This window comes from Pleurodeles waltl, chromosome 2_1 (genome assembly GCF_031143425.1).
Source record: "Pleurodeles waltl isolate 20211129_DDA chromosome 2_1, aPleWal1.hap1.20221129, whole genome shotgun sequence".
NCBI lineage: Eukaryota > Metazoa > Chordata > Amphibia > Caudata > Salamandridae > Pleurodeles > Pleurodeles waltl.
This window is the reverse complement of record NC_090438.1, coordinates 606,391,167-606,408,800: the sequence shown is the minus strand read 5'-3', so window position 1 is coordinate 606,408,800 and position 17,634 is coordinate 606,391,167. Positions and strand designations below refer to the sequence as shown.

At 46.1% G+C, this 17,634-nt stretch overlaps 1 protein-coding gene across 3 annotated transcripts in view; it reads left to right on the top strand.

The window, feature by feature from the left end:
• Positions 1-17,634, top strand: part of ELMO1 (engulfment and cell motility 1) — a 1,154,836-nt gene that overhangs the window by 300,871 nt on the left and 836,331 nt on the right. For all 3 annotated transcript variants that reach the window (XM_069215589.1, XM_069215618.1, XM_069215598.1), the window contains one exon: positions 4,750-4,800. In XM_069215589.1, coding sequence (XP_069071690.1) covers positions 4,750-4,800 — 51 coding nt within the window. The remainder of the gene's footprint in view (positions 1-4,749; positions 4,801-17,634) is intronic.

Sequence of the window (17,634 nt, the reverse complement as noted above, 5' to 3'; positions counted from 1 at the left end):
CCGTCCGTGCCCACCAACCAAACCTCATCTGAGACCTGCATGCCAATATCAAAGTTTCAAAAACTGGATCACTACTGGCGCAGCCCCCCTAGTCCCCATAAAGAATGTCAGACATTCAAGAACCAACAAACAAGCCAGCTGGTACAGTGAAGTTGTTACAAACTTCAAACACCACTGCAAACAACTGGAGAGAAAATGAAGAACCAGCCGGGACACCACAACAAGATACACTTACAGGTCAGCGCTAAGGATATACCACACCCAACTAAACAAGGCAAGAAAAACAGCCCTAGCTCTCAGACTGGGAAAACAACCCCAACAACTGCAAAGAGCTCTTCAACATCGACAAAGAATTCTTCAACCCTTCCAGCCTCCACCATCTCTATTACCCATTCACAAGACCTCTGCGACAAGCTCTCAGACTTATTTCTCAACAGAATCCTCAAGATCTACAGCGGTTTCGACCACCAATGCAAAACACATGAACTCATCAATGAGCTGCCCACCACTACCAAATTGGACCACCAGATCACATACTGGAAGCCTCTCACCCTGGAAGGCACTGCCAAAATCATGAGAACAGTCCACTCCAGGACCTCAACTGACTCTTGACCCCACCATATTTACAATGTAGGAGGAACTCTGATCAGCTCCCACCTCACCACCATCATCAACACCTCCATCCAAAGTAGAACCTTTCCGGACTTTTGGAAACGCAAAAATCACAGCTCTCATTAAAAAAACCACAACAGACCCAAAAGAGCTCAACTACAGACCAATCTCACTCCGGATCTTCTCATGCAAAGTCTTGGAGAAATCTATCATCAAACAAGTCTGCAACTATCCTGAACAACACAATGTGCTAGACCAGTGGTTCCCAACCTGTGGTCCGGGGACCCCTGGGGGTCCGCAAAGCTTCCTCAGGGGGTCCACGACTGCTTAGAAAATTAAATAATATTATCAGATTAGGTCCCCAGCTTTCAGTAATGACTCAGTGGGGGCTCCCTGGATTCCAATAATGAATCAGTGGGGGTCCCCAGGTTCCAGTAGTGAATCAGTGGGGGTGCCCAGGTTCCAGTAATGATAAAGTCTGGGTCCACAGAAGTCAAAATGTTGGGAACCACTGTGCTAGACATATCACTGCCTGGATTCTGCAGCAACCACAGCATGGAAACTGCTCTCATTGCAACAACTGACAACATCCGGAACATCATGGACAAAGGGGAAACAACAGCAGCACTCGTACTACTCGATCTCTCCGTAGCCTTTGACACCGTCTCCCAGAGCACCCTCATCACAAGACTTTACAACTTCAGAGTACGTGGACCCGCCCAGAGCTGCCTTGCCTCTTTTCTCTTCAGTGAGTCAGACTCCTGCCCTGCACTTCTGAACCCAAGGACCTCATCTGTGGAGTCCCTCAAGGATCATCACTGAGCACTACCCTCTTCAAGGACTGCATGGCACCACTCATCCATATCATACGATCCCACTGAATCAACATTGTCTCCTATGCATGTGACACCCAGCTCATCCTCTCACTCACAGACAACAACCTCACCACCAGGCCCAACTTCACTACCTGCATGTCAAACGTAGCCAACTGCATGAAACAGAACTACCTAAAACTCAACATGGATAAAACAGATGTCCTCATCTTCGGGAACAAGAGCACTCTATGGGACTCCACCTGGTGGCCAACAGACCTGGGACCCATGCCCACCCTCACTGACCACATCAAAAATCTTGGCATCATCTTGGATGACAGACTCACGATGGCCAAACAAGCGAGCTACTCCGGCTTCCTCATCCTACATATGCTCCACAAAATAATACAGTGGCTCCCCATTGACACCAGACGCAAGTACACCCAGGCCCTCATCACCAGCAGACTAGATTACAGCAACACGTTCTACACTGGCCTTACAAATTAACTCATACAAAGACCCCACCCAGAATGCAGGTGCCATACTCATCTTCAGCATCCCTGGCAGTGCACACATCACAGCCCACCTCGTAGAGCTACACTGGCTACCAATCCAGAAGCAATGGCAATTAAGACTGCTCACCCACTCATACTAAGCCCTCCAAAACTTTGGACCTGCCTACCTCAATTACTGTCTAAACTTCCACCCACTCACCAGGCAAGTGGGCTCAGCCACATTCCACCTCACGCAAACACCTCACACACACAGGAGCAAATCAGGAGAACGCTCCTTCTCCTACAACGCCGCAAATCTTAGAACGACCTTCCACACCAGATCAGGACCTAACTATCCCGTCTCCAGTTCCGCAAGACACTGAAGACCTGGCTATTCAACTCTGAGCCAAATGGCCTACTCATCTACTCCAGTGCCTGGATACCCCTCTGGTGATAAGTGTGCTATACAAATTCTCATAACTCATGACATCTTTGACTGATAAGGTTATGAAAGAGTTCACTCATTTTTTTCGTACTTAGCTGTTCAACAGCCACCTCTGTGTTGCTGATTGGCTAAGTGGATGGAAAGAATATAAAGTGATACCTTTCGGGCTGTTTCCTGCCTTCATAACTCTGGAGACAAGAGGTAGCAAGTTTAGAGCCAGTCATAACAAGTGGTAAACCAAGAGTAGCTTCTGGCTTGCCCCCTGGTTCTTATGTCCGTGCCCTCAAAGCCCCTAATTGACAACCTTGTTTGAAGTGATGACCCCCATTTATAACCACATTTTGAGTCCCTTTAATGGGCTGTTCCAGCATATGTTTCCTAAAATGGGTTATATTGCAGGCTATGTGACTTCCCAAAGATTTCAAAACCAAGATGATGTAATGACATTTGGTTCTTGAAATACCCTAGAATACAGGGCCAACATTCTGTGTCATGCCGCTAAGGCGTGAAACATCTTCCCCCGACAATAAGAGAATTGTCCTCTCTACTGACATTCTATCCTACAAATAAAGTATTGGACACCAGTAAAGGCAATATGAACAGAACAACAGCAAAAGAGCATTGCTTAAACTCAACTATTTGCTAGTAATTCTGTTGCGGGAAGGATGCTCCAATTATGTGTAATTTGTAAAGGTTTTTAAGTCCTGCGATAGTGATACAACTAATTCGATGTGTTTAGAATTCATAATTTGCCACAAATTCTAAATAAACTAAAATGCAAAATTCCACCATGTATTCTCTCTACCACCCTAGTGTGTATTAAATTTCAATATTTGAAATTATTTCTGCTAAAATTCCTTTGGGAGAACCCGAAACCGTTGTAAGTTTCATTACAGCTTAATTACATTTTGTTATCCTGAGATCTGTGTTACTGGGACTACTGTCCTTTAAAATACAGTATTTTCCACATAGTATCTAGAATTGGAAAAGTGACTCCCGATCTTATACATTGCACCAGAACAGTAAAGATTCCCCAACACAATGTATTGTTGACTCTGGCTACGAAGATGGTCCTGACCCTTAATTTGCAGTGTTTGCCTCTGCGTAATTTGTAAATAAAAACATGCCAGTGCCCAAAGCTCTCCTCTTAAACCCACGGCTGCTGCAATTACATGAGTGAGCACGAAATACTGAGGCAGGGTAACCCTGAAGCCATTTCAGGCCTCTAATCCATTTACAGCCACTCCCAGCCCCTTCAGCTCACTCCTGCAGCTCTTTGCTTTCTACCTTTGTGACGCTTTTTCGTTTTTCTTTTCCTCCCTCTTTCCCATATGTGACTTTTGCTCTCAGCAAATGCTTGAGGCAGAAGAATAAGCGCCAGCCCTCAAAAATAAGTGCCGGTGCTCAGCACCGGAAACAATAAGCACTAATTAAGCACTGGTTTGCCTTGTGGCTCGTAGTTTGAGTTAGTTGTGCCTGTGGAACTATGCATAGAACTTAATGGAAATAGGACGTTGCCTTCTGGCATATTTATGCCATATGCAATTTCGGAGAACTTTTCCCAAAAGACGAACTGCTGTGCGTCAGCAGCTTGATATGTGGATTTACTGAGCCCTAAGGTATCTTGTGAATAGTGGGTTGTTAATGGAGGGGAATTTGATGCTTTTAGAAAGTGTATTTCTGAGCCTGTTGCTGTCTTTTCATATTTTTAACATGTTTAGTAATACCAATGAATGCAGAAGTGTGCTTGTACCATACTGGTAGGATTCCTGCCACCATTTACAGGGCATCATACTTACTTTGCAGTTCGCCAGGGCTGGTGTAGGTGTGGTGCTGCCACCTGCATGCCTTCCATAGCCTTTTTGTCTATTTACCTGGCTTGATAATCTGGTGCAGGCCAAGGGAGTGCCAACAACAGAGTGCGTAGTCCAACAACCGATTGCATAGTTTTGCTCTTATGTAATATGTCTTAATAAAGGAAACCCACCATGTTGACACCTTATTCTGTCCTACAAAAGTGTGCTTGCAGCATTGTAGATGATCATCTAGGCAGATTGTGTAAGGTCGCTGTCTTGATAATCTGGCTCCATGACTGGAAAAGAGGTGTCAGAGTGTTATGCATTCACCTGATAAACCCACCTGAGACCAAATGCTGTTCAGGCATTCACTACAAATGTGTGCATGGATGCCCGTTAACAGCGGTACAAAAGATGTCACTGAATACAAATTATTTTTCCAGTGCATTTAGTTTGTAGATGTAGATTTACTTGATGTAGTAAAATTAAAAATGTTTTTATCCAACAATGGAATTTTCTGTAGTCTTCAAATGCAAGACCAGAGCAGCAGTAACCGAGCATTGTTTGAACTTTTGCTTTTTCTCTTTCAGAACCGCAACGAGATAAAGCATGGAGCCATCCTTCGGTTAACAACATCTCCAGTAAGTTACGTATTTTAATATTCAGATAAGTTATGTTCCAGGCAAACCAGGGGTATGGGGCAAACAAGCTGCAATAGCTCCCCATGCCACAGGAGTCAAGGTAGAATGGCTGATAACCGGTTCCATGATGCTTGTTTCTGGTTCAGGGAAGACCTGGCCTGGCAGTTCAGGCTGGACTGTTCGCCTGGGAAACAGGGTCAAGACTGATTTGCATATGATTGGGTCCAAACTGGAATGGCATGGGTAGCAAAAAATGGTGGATTTAGGCAAAGATCTCTGTACTGGGGATTAATGTTTGAAATTGTTTAGCATTCACTCCATCACTGTTTTTTTTTTTTTTTTACACCGCTCTAAAATATGTTCTGATAGCTGGGCTTTTATAGTATTTGATTGTCAATCTTATTATCTTATTTAATATTTCAAAACAAATGATGGAACTGTCAGACACTGACCAGCAATAAGATAAAACAGTCATGCTGACATAATGCATCAACTCACTTATCCTAATAATAAAGCAGGTGCATAGGATGCAGACATTTCTTGCATTTCCGTGCAAGTTGTAAAACTTCACTTTAAAAAAAAAAAAGAAATAGAAAAGCCTGAATAAGGCAAGGAATGGAAATAATAGTGTCTGAAAGAACAAAATAATAGAAATGAAAAAGTCTGAACAGGAGTTGTCACAGTGATCATGACAGAAGTGAGTGGGATCTATTTGAGAAATTGGCAAAAAGATAAAAACATTTTTTCTGATGGTGTGTATAATTAACAAAAAAAATGTGAAGATGTGTACACACACATATGCCATAATGCACCCATGCATATGCATCATGGTGAATCGTCAGTCCAGCATGATGGCATAATGGGATGCAGGCATCACTACACATATACACATATGACATGAGGTGGCTACCCTTATTTACTTATTTCCAAGATGGTGGCTGCAAATCTTAGACCAGTAAATAGCAAAAAAAAAAAATATGTGCAAAAGCATATACTTGAAAAGAAGAGGCCCAACATCAAATTGCAGATACACGGCTCTCTCCCAAAGATTAAAACAAATATGTCATTGTTTAGGAGCGCAATGGAATGGGTGGCGGAACAACTTAGCAATAGTTGGAGAAAACCGGGTTGGAGGTGGAGCAATGGCAGAAGGGGGTACGAGAAGTGGAGGAGCTTAAGATGAGGAAATGTTTAAAAAACAAAATAGGAAGGACTGGAAAAGCAATGGGCAAGATGCCGAGAAGGGGAAGGAACAGCACTGAGTGCATGTTGAAAGTGAGTATTTTTGGGGGCAGAGGGACCAGCATATGAGGGAGAGAGCAAGAAAGAAAAAAGTACTTCCTTCAATGTGTGGCAGCAAAACTTTACCTCAAAATCAAAACACCCCATATATTACCTCAGATAGTGTTGCTAATTTTTACTAGATCGAAAATGGTGTTCAACTCCAATTTCATGAAATAATGTGTCCCTGTGTTAAGGCAACTCCCAAAGCATCAACATCAGAAGAAGCACAATTCAGTAAATAACTCCAACTTAGAATTAGTTTGGACCTACTAAATGAGTTCTAGATTTAATAAAGGACAGTGGTACAGTTAATGCCATAAAGGCCAATAAATACAGAGATAAACAGAGCATACAAAAATTATAAATTATTCTAAATCCAAATCAGCAACAAAATCAACAGTTAACCGGACAGCATCAAAGTGTCCAAGAAAATCTTCTGGCTCACACCCAAAATCAAGTTTAAAAAAACAAACAAATTATATGTTTATATTAAATCAACATTTCTGCAGATTCATAGGGGTGTGAGAAAAGGTATAATTTCTTCAGCAAATTGAGAGCATGAAAAATAAACATCAAATTACCTTAGCACCTTAAGCACTAACCCACTACATCAATCAATCAATCACGTAATTTATAAAGCGCGCTACTCACCCGTCAGGGTCTCAAGGCGCTGAGGGGGGGGAGAACTACTGGTCGAATAGCCATGTCTTGAGGCGTTTCCTGAAAGTAAGTAGGTCCTGGGTCTGGCGTAAGTGGAGCGGTAGGGAGTTCCAGGTCTTGGTTGCGAGGTGAGAGAAGGATTTTCCTCCAGAGGTGGTGCGGCGAATGCAGGGGACGTAGGCGAGGGCGAGGCTGGCGGACCGGAATGTGGAAGGTGAGTCTGTCGTTGAGGTAGGCCGGGCCTGTGTTGTGTAGGGCTTTGTGTGCGTGGGTGAGTAGCTTGAAGGTAATCCTCTTCGATACGGGTAGCCAGTGTAGGTCTCTGAGGTGGGCAGAGATGTGGTCACGGCGTGGGACGTCGAGGATGCGTCGGGCGGAGGCTTTTTGGATACGTTGCATTTTCGTTTGTAGTTTGGCTGTGGTTCCTGCATAGAGTGCATTGCCGTAGTCCATTCGGCTGCTGACCAGGGCGTGGGTGACAGTCTTTCTCGTTTCGATGGGAATCCACTTGAAGATCTTGCGGGGCATGCGAAGGGTGTTGTAGCAGGAAGAGGAGACTGCATTGACCTGCTGAGTCATGCTGAGTGCTGAGTCCAAGATGATTCCCAGGTTTTGTACTTGGGTGGTGGGTGTGGGTGCGACTCCTAGGGAGGTAGGCCACCAGGAATCGTTCCAAGTGGAGGGGTTGCTGCCGAAGATGAGCATCTCGGTTTTGTCTGTGTTTAACTTGAGGCGGCTTGATTCCATCCAGTTGGTGATGGCGTGGAGTCCATTGTGGAGGTTGTTTCTTGCTGTTGTAGGGTCTTTCGTGAGGGAGATGATCAGCTGGGTGTCATCTGCTTAGGATACTATGTTGATGTGGTGGGATCTTGCAATGTTGGTGAGAGGTGCCATGTAAACGTTGAAAAGTGTTGGGCTGAGGGAGGATCCCTGGGGGACGCCACAGATGGTTTTGGAGGATTTGGACAGGTAAGGCAGAAGGCGGACTCTCTGGGTTCTGTCGGAGAGGAATGACTAGATCCATTCGAGGGCCTTGCCGCGGATCCCGGCGTTGTGGAGGCGTGTTCGAAGGGTGTGGTGACAGACGGTGTCGAAGGCTGCGGAGAGGTCCAGGAGGATGAGCGCTGCGGTTTAGCCTTTGTCGAGCATGGTCCTGATGTCATCTGTAGCAGCAATGAGTGCGGTCTCAGTGCTGTGGTTCTTGCGAAATCCGGATTCGGAGGTGTCAAGTGCTTTGCTGTCTTCCAGGAAGCGGGATAGTTGGCTGTTTACGATTTTCTCAATGACCTTCGCTGGGAAGGGGAGGAGGGAGATGGGCCAGTAGTTTTTGGGGTCATCCAGGTCCGCCTTCGGTTTCTTCAACAGGGCGTTGACGTCGGCGTGTTTCCAACTCTCCGGAAAGGTGGCTGTCTCGAAGGAGCTGTTGATGATGGCGCGGAGATGGGGGGCGATGATGTAGTTGGCTTTGTTGAAGATCGGTGTGGGCAGGGGTCCGAGTGGGAGCCGGAGTGGATGGGGGCCATGGTGTTGATGGTGTCTTCATTGTTGACGTGGGTCCAGGCGCATAGAGGGTTAACGTTGCTTGGTGCGTTGGGTTCGTGGCTGTCTGTGGTTGGCTGGTGGGTCTGGGGTTAGAAGCTGTAGTGGATGTCTTCGATCTTTCGACGGAAGTAAGTGGCGGTGGGGATTCGTGGGAGCAGGGCTTGGGGTTGGGGAGTTCTTTGATGATGCCGAAGAGCTCTCTGTTGTCGTGAGCGTTGGTGTCTATGCGGCTTTTGTAGTAGGTTCTTTTGGTGGTGCGGATCAGCTGGTGATGTGTGCAGATGGCAGTCTTGAGGGCGATGTGTTTGGATTCGGTAGGTACAAGGCGCCAGGTCTTCTCCATTCTTTGGCATTCCCGTTTGGAGGCCTGTAGGTTGGGGTGAACCAGCTGGCCTTGGATCTGTGGTAGATGTCTGAGGGTTGTTTGAGTGGTGCAAGGGTGTTGGCGCAGTCGTCTATCCATTGATGCAGGTTGGTGGCGGCTGAGTGGGGGTCCCGGGTCCTAAGAGGAGGTGACTGGGCGAGGGTGGAGATCAGCTGTTCTGTCGAGATTCTGTTCCAATAGCGGCGGGGGGGTTGAGTGGTGAGGTGGTGAGTGACCGGCTTCTGAAAGGAGAAATGGATGCAGCGATGGTCGGTCCAGTGGAGTTCGGTGGTTTGGCTGAAGGAGACGTGGTTGCTGGCTGAGAAGATGGGGTCGAGTGTGTGTCCTGCGGTGTGGGTGGGCGACGTGACGAGTTGCTTGAGGCCGAGGTTGTCGAGTAGGTTAGTGGTGTTGATATCGTTGTTTTCAAGGTGGAAGTTCAGGTCGCCGAGGAGGATGTAGTCCATTGAGGCGAGGGCTTGGGTGCTGATGATGTGGGCGATGTCGTCGCAGAAGTTAGGTCGGGGGCCCAGCGGTCTGTAGACCAGTGTTCCTCTGAGGGTGGTGTTGGTGTTGACGTGGATTTTGAAATGGAGGTGTTCGGTGGAGTTGATGGTGTCGTGGGAGCTGGTGGAGACTCTGATGGTGCTATTGTGGACTATGGCGATTCCTCCTCCTGGTTTGTTGGTGCGGTCTCTTCAAGTGATCTTGTAGCCTTCAGGTATGGCTATGGCTATGTCTGGTTCCGAGGCCGGATTCATCCAGGTTTCGGTGAGAAATGCGACGTCAGGTGATGATGAGGTCAGTAGGTCCCATAGTTCGATTGTGTGCTTGTGGATGGAGCGGGTGTTGAGCAGAATGCAGCTGAGGTGGTTGTCTGCGGCTCCTTGTCAGAGCTTGGTGGTTAGCTTGCAGGTGAAGTTGCAGGTTCTGCAGGAGAAGGGTCCTTTGGTGTGCTTTGGAGTGGACTGGAAGCAGATGAAGGAGCGTCCTGGATTGAGGATGTGGAGGTCATTGGCTGTGTAGCGGTGATTGGTGGTGCGGGGGGCATGTGGGCCAGGGGGACTGGTGCTAGGTGCGGACGGGCGCGCCAGCAGCACATCCGCACCGCGGCTGCCATATGAGGGAGGTGGGAGGGAGTGGCAGCAGGGAGGAGGGGAACCGACGAATGGGAGAGCAGGGGGGCGGGGCCGCAGGGACGCAGCGGCAGGAAAACGAAGACTGGAGGGAGGGGGCGGGGCCGGGGGGACGCAGCGGCAGGGAGGGGAGCGGGAAGAAAGAAAAAAAATAAAGAATCAAAACCTGGGCACCTAGCGCAGAGGCAGCAGTGAGGGGAGTGACCTGCCTGAAGCAGGGTCAAGGGTCGCTCTCCCTACCGCGCCGCGGCTGCCATATGAGGGCGGTGGGAGGGTGTGGCAGCAGGGAGGAGGGAGGGGAACCGACGAATGGGAGAACGGGGGGTGGCGCAGGGAAGGAGCGGCGGGAAAACGAAGACTGAAGTAGTGGGTGGGGGGCGGGGCCGGGGGGACGCAGGGAGGGGAGCGGGAAGAGAGAAAAAAAATAGATTCAAAACCTGGGCTCCTGGCGCAGAGGCAGCAGTGAGGGGAGCGACCTGCCTGAAGCAGGGTCAAGGGTTGCATTAGGTCGCCTAATTATTTAGCACCCTCTGTTAATATTGCCCAGAGATGCTGGAACAGAACACGATACATGAACAATAATACCTAATGTGAACGAATAGGTCTCATTGAGCAAGTGGAAACAAACAAAACTATAGTATACAAACGGACCCTACAGGATTTTGCTATTTTGCAATTTGCTAAAAAAAAAGTGAAATTGGGACTTGTATAGAAATGCCAACATTTTTACAAAAGCCTCCACAAAATCTGAAATCCTTTCTTTACACCTCCTTTTATTGACCCTCTGCTGCCATGTTAGGCCAGTAAAAGGAGGCTTGGGAGGAGAAAGGTGTTTTCCTACTGTCTCTGCCTATAACCAGGGAGAACAAGGAGTGCACAAGACCGGTTATGTTAATGTCCCTGCCTCCTTTGACAGTCTTTGTCCTCTACACCTCCCACCACTCAACCTCCGGGGCACCCATCATGCACAATTAGCATGAAGTGCATGGTGCTGGAGGTGAGCTGTTACTTTAGCCTCCTCTCACCTTAATTTAAGGTGGGAAGCGAGTGGAGGGGGTTAAAGTAACAGCTTCCCTCCATCACCAAGTATCTGATGCTGGAAAGCATGGCAGCAGGGTGGTGACAGAGAGAGTGCAACTTTTAAAATTCAAACCTGCGCTGTCTCTGGCACAAAACATTTGTCTTCCCTGCTCTGTGCAGTGCTGGTTTGCTGGTCTCACCTCTGAGCCACGGTATTTTTGTGATAGGCATGTTTAGTGCCTTTTGCAAAAATGCTGCTCATTTAGCTTTTTGGGCCTCAGCTTTTTTTTTCTTTTGAAGCTGAAAATTATGCCATAACAAACCGCAAAATCCTGGGGGTCTTTACTGAAGTTACAGCTGAATAGGGGAAGGTTCTACCTGAGCAGAACAAAAATAACAGTGGAAAATAACTAAATGTATTATAGCTTGACTTTGCTCTGTGGGGCTTGTGGGGGAGAGGATGTGCACAGGAGGAAAACACCGAATTAGTGACAGAGTTGACTCTCATCTTGGATAAGATGGCCATTTACATAAAATGGGCATAGTTAACATACATTAGCATACACTATTCTACACATCATAGGAACTTTATTTAAAATCATTGATATTATATCCGTCTATATGTGAATTTGTGAGTTAAAATGCATACTCGTTGGATGTGCAAATACATAACCCCACAAACATCTCTAACAAATGTGAGCTGTGAAAGAATACTAGTCATCCAATCAAAAGGATAGTAAAGAAGGTTTACTTTGGGAAGGGACATATGCAAAAAGAGGAAGTGAAGCCATGATATTGTCAAAAAAGTCGCCTAACAGGCTAGCCCACAGTAATGATTGATATTGCCCATAATAGTTATTTTAAACAGCAGACATCAGTTGAGATCTAAAAAAAAAAACAAGCAAAAAAAGCACACATCCTTCCCATTTGTCGGTATCTGATCATGTGCCACGGTGCCTTACACAGTGTTGTCACTGTATCACAGCGCTGTTATGTTTGGCTAGTTAGTCACATTAACCAAAGCCTCATGCTCCAAAAATTATGTGTTCGGTTATTTTCCACAACAAGCATGTTTTATGTTATGATGTATAGTTGACAACATTGAGAGCTGTGACTCCATTCATGCCAAATTAACTATCTGTCTTGAAGGGCAGTTACATTTCGACAGTGCTCCAAAGTAGTTATGTGTAGTAGAGACAGGCCCTGTCTTGGTTTTTACATATCTCTCGGACAGCAACTCAAAGTTATTGTTTTGGGGAATTACCCAAATGTTCCCAGGGAAAGGAGGCAAAGGGTCACTTTGCTTTACCAGACGTACATAGGCTCTCTTTTATAATGCGATAGATAGAAAGTACGGTATCCATTGGGGCTAACGAGAAGAGACCAGAGTTAAATGAGTCTCCTTTTTAATTTTCTTCCCCTTACTGTAACAGGAACTAAGCGCTTTCAGACTTCCATTTGCCTTTTTTGGAGTTTTTTTTTAAACTCAATAAAATACTCCATGAGTATCACAAAAAATGAGAATGAAAGAACTAATACTCAGCATGTTTTAAAGAAGCTGTGCCTGCTTAGATCCTGCCGTGCCGGACTGTATCCTTGATAGCTGAGTTCAGCTTTTGTGAGCGGAGTGCATTGGATTGTTTGCAGACAACTATGACATATACTAAACAGGCTTCCGTGATTAAACAAACAAAACAAATGAGGCTGGCTTTTTTATGGTCCATGCACAGGCAGACAACACTGAGGGAATATATATATATATATATATATATATATATATATATATATATATATATATATATATATATATTCCTCAAGACTACACATATAGTCACACATGCAAACACAGCTTAAACCGGTATAGTGTGGTTAATAATGTCCAATGTTAGGAGGCTTGAATCGTAAGACAGTAAAGTGCTTCTCTATTCTTTTCTTGATTGACAAGTGGGCATTTCCTTCTCCCAAGTTGCCGGGCTCTTTTGTGGGCAAGATGTGCATGCACGAAGTCTGGTTGGCCTGGTGGAAGGGACTATTCAATGAAAGTTAGATTCTGAAAGGCTGATAAAGCAATCAGGATTGCGGCGAGCCCTGCATGGCCTATGTGATCCCATTGTCTTGAACTTCAAGACCTGTCGAGCCCTTAGAGTTTATCTTAACGTCTTGGACTCTCCCTAGACCACAGAGGATCTCCTGAGGGTCACTTAAACTTCAAGTGGTGAGCAGACCTTTCTTAATAGCTCAGTTATGGATTTGAATGAGTATGACTCTTGAATTAAAAAAACAAAAAATGGCCATTCGAGCATAAATATGTAGATTCACCTGGTCATGTTTCGTTTCAGATTTAATAGCACTGAAAAGAATAGGTTGCATTACTATTACCCATCTTGATCGTACTCAAGTCATCAAACTCAGAAGTATGAACTACAGTGTAGGTTTCTGGGGATTGAAACCTGTAACTACAATTATCGACCATTTCAGTACAATGTGCTTAACCAACTGAGCCGTCTTTTTAACTCACTTACTGGACACAGTGCTAGCATAAATAATTGACAGCATCAGACTTGCCTTAAAAGTAGCTAACGTCACCCCCAAACTATTCTACAAGGATGAAAAGATTGAAAGATGTGACACACTTTAATAAAGGAAGATACGTTCTGTGGACCACCGTGAGGTCGGGTGATTTTCAATGTTATTGGAAACCCCTTATAACATCATCACACTTCACTGATGACAAGTTTGACCCCTACACGGGGCAGCATATTGTCGTTCGTCCTGCTGCTCACTTGTTCCTGCCTCAACTTACTTCTTACTACAAACATTCCTCCTTATGTTTGAACACACAACGGTGGAAGCCCCAGTTTCAAGCGTCTCTTCATCACAGTGCAGCTCTGCGTCTGTGTGGTTTTAGAAATGCTTGTTGGGGGTTAGGAATGGGCAGTAGAATTCTGCTTTGATAATAAGGTCTTAGATGTGCAACCACTGAGTGCCCTTCTTCTGAGGTCGAAAAGTGTGCTACTTTGGTAGTAGTAAAAGCTGTTTTTACACTACTACAAAATGTCAATATTTGTGAAGAAAACTCAATTTAGTTTCAATATTGTTACTGGCAAAATATGATCAGAGTCCCTAAACTCAGAGATGATGAACATGTGCAATGAATATCCAGTTTTTTCAATAGTTTTTAAGGTCGACCCTGCAAGTGCATGAGGTAGGGCATGTGCCTCGCTTTGTGTACAGTAAATAGCTTGGAGCCTGCCAGCAGCTCACAATTTGTTGGCTTGCATGGCACTCTTCTTTACAGCCTCGTAATTTGTCACTGCAGGCCTGGCATCATTTCGGTTTGTCTATGTGGAGCAAGGACCAACCACTGATTGATTCAACTTAATTAGTGCCCGTCCGCTGCTCCTGACACAATCGAGGTGCTTTTTTTTTTTTTTTATCTTCTAGTGCCCTGCCAACAGAAGACTTGTGACTGCAAAAACATTCTCAGCAGGAGAAACAAAATTGCAAAGTATTTATTTTTTAAAGCTAACTTTCTTTTGCATTGCCAAGTCGTCATTCCTCGTTATCCACTCATGTCTGTTTTGTTTTTGCTCGTGAGCGTTCTCACTCAAAAGATGACTATTAACTTGTTTGAAATATTGCAGAGAGACATTGTTTCTTTGTTATATGCAATTTCTGAAATGATGCTTTAACACATAATTGTGCAGTACCCCCAATCCACCCAACTCCAAAATGCCCCAATCTAATCCACCCCAATCAACACTACTTTACGCCACACCAATTCACCCCAGCACACTCCAATCCAAACCACTCACCCCAATCCAATCCACCCCACCCCACTCCAATCCTCCCAACCCACCCCAGTCTAATCTGCCCCACTCCAGTCCACCCCACTTAAATCAAAAACAATTTGTACTGTTCCAAAACAATCTTCCCCACTGCAATCCAAAACAATCTGCCCCACTCCAATCTAAAACAATTCGCCCCACTCCAGTACAAAACAATCTGCCCCAATGCAGCCTGCTGCACTGCAATCCAAAACAATCTGCCCCACATCAATCTGCCCCACTCTCATTTGCCCCATTCCAATCCAAAAGAATCTGCCCCACACCAATCCGCCATACTTCAGTCTGCCCCACTCCAATCCAAAACGATACATCCCACTCCAGTCCACCTCTCCCCAATCTAATCCAGCCCACCCCATCCCAATCCACCCCAATACATTTAGCCACATGCCAATCTGCCTCATTGCAATTCAAAACAGTCTGTCCCACTGCGGTCTGCCCTAGTCTAATCCAAATAAATCTGTTCCACTCCAATCCGCTCTACTCCAATATGCCCCACTCCAATCCAAAACAATCTGCCCCACTCTAATCTAAAACAACCTACCCCACTCCAACCTGCCCCACTCCAATCCGAAACAACCCTCTCCATTCCAAAGCAATCTGCCCCACTCCACTCCAATCCAATCCACCTCACTTTACTCCAATCCAATCCACTCCATTTCCATCCCAATTCACCCCAATCCAATTCACCCCACTACAATCCAGTCCACCACACACCAATCCAATCCACTGCAAACCAACCCAGTCGAATCCACCCCGCTTCAGTCAAATCCACCCCACTCTAGTCGTATCCTCCCCACTCTAGTCGTATCCTCCCCACTCTAGTCGTATCCTCCCCACTCTAGTCGTATCCTCCCCACTCTAGTCGTATCCTCCCCACTCTAGTCGTATCCTCCCCACTCTAGTCGTATCCTCCCCACTCTAGTCGTATCCTCCCCACTCCAGTCAAATCCACCCTTCTTGAGTCTGAGCCACCCCATTCCAATCCAACCCACCCCACTTCAACCCAATTCAATCAATCCACCCCACTACAATCAAGCCCACCGTTACCAAATTCACCCCAACCCAACACAATCCACCCCACTCCAATTCAATCCACTTTAAACCACTCCAGTCCAATCCAATGCACATTAATCCACCCTACTCCAGTCCATTCCAGTCCACTTCAAATCCACCTTAATCTACTCCCCTTCAATTCAGTACCCCCCTCTCCAGTCAATTCACCCCACACCAATCCACACTACAATTCAATCCACCCCACTCCAGTACAGTCTAACCCACTCCAGTCCAAATCAATATAATCCACTTCACTCCAATTTACCCCACCCTCCTCAATCCAGCCCAACCCAATCAAACCCATCCCAATCCAATCCACTTTACCCCAATGCAGTCCACCCCACCCAATCCAGTCCACCCCACCCAATCCACCCCACCACACCTGAATCCACCCCTCAAAGTCCAATCCAATCCACTCCAGTCCACCCCACTCGAAATCAACCCCGCTCCAGACCACCCGCTCCAGACTACCCCAGCGCTCCATGCAAATCCAATCCACCTCACCTCATTGCAATCCACCACAATCCAATCCACTTACTCCACATCAGCCCACCCCACCTTAATCCAACCCACCCCACCTATTTTTTGCAGTGCTATTCAATCTGAAATGAAACATGACCCCATTTCAATATACTCCACCCCAATCCACCCTACCCCAGCCCAGTTTATTTACACTCCAATCCATTTCGCCTATCCCACTCCAATCTACCCCACTCCAATACATTCCCCTCCAATCCACCGCCCTACAGTCCACCCCCGCCCATTCCAATCCACCCCACTCCAATCCATCCACCCCACCACACTCCAATCCACCACACCGTCATGCAGTCCACCCCACTCTACTCTGATCTACCATTCCACCACACTTCAGTCCATCCATCCCACCCCACTCCAATCCAGTCCACCCCACTCAATCTAATCTACCCCAGTCCATTCTAATCCACCTCACCCCCACCCACTTAAAACCAATCCACCCAACTGTCACTCCAATCCAAACCACCCACCCCAATCCAATTTAATCTGCTCTACTCTAGTCCACACCAAGCCCATCCACCTCACCCCATTTCAACCCACCCCACTCCAAACCACCCCACAGCAGTCCACCCCACTTCATTCGATTCACCCCACTCTGCTCCAGTCCAATCCACCCCGTTGTTCTCCAGTCCAGCCTCAATCCATTCTAACCCTCTCCACCCTATTCTACCCCACCCCACGACACTGTCTGCCACTGAACCACTGAACTCTACTCCCCTCTTCTTAACTCTAAAACACTCTGTTCCTCCTACTCTACGGCATTCAACCAAATCCACTCTACGAAACTCTACTCCCCCACTCCACTCTGACAATACACGCCACTAACATTCACACATGCTGAACAGGAGCCACACTGGTGTACAACATGGCAAAACACATTGCTAAAGCCAATAACTCTTGTATAGGCAAGACATATTCTCTTTGCTAATGCCTGTTCTTAATTGTTTTGAGGGAAGCGTTTGCTTACTGCTTAGCGGAGATGCTCAATGACACGAGTAATGAAAAAAACAGAAAAAGGCCAATTTCCTTTCAATGTGCAGCAGTGAATAAAATAGTAATATGCTCGCTTGTAGCACAGCTTGTAGAGGAAATGTTCCATTTACAGTGCCTGCTCCTTTCCATCGCTGTTGAAACAAGATTGTTTCAGATGTATAAATGGATAGCTTAGTGAGTTAATGCATCTGCTGCAGCGAGGGCTTCTGTGTTTTTTTTATTTTTTTTATTTTTATTACTGAGTGTATGTAAACTAGAGGTCAAGAACACAACTCTTCTTCCTGCCTTGATCCTTCTTGCATTTTTAAAATTAGAACCATTTGGCGTAAGCACTAACTTATAGCTGGCAACTGGCCTCATGTCACGAGTGTGAGCTTCAACTGGTCGTCTGTTTTTTTAC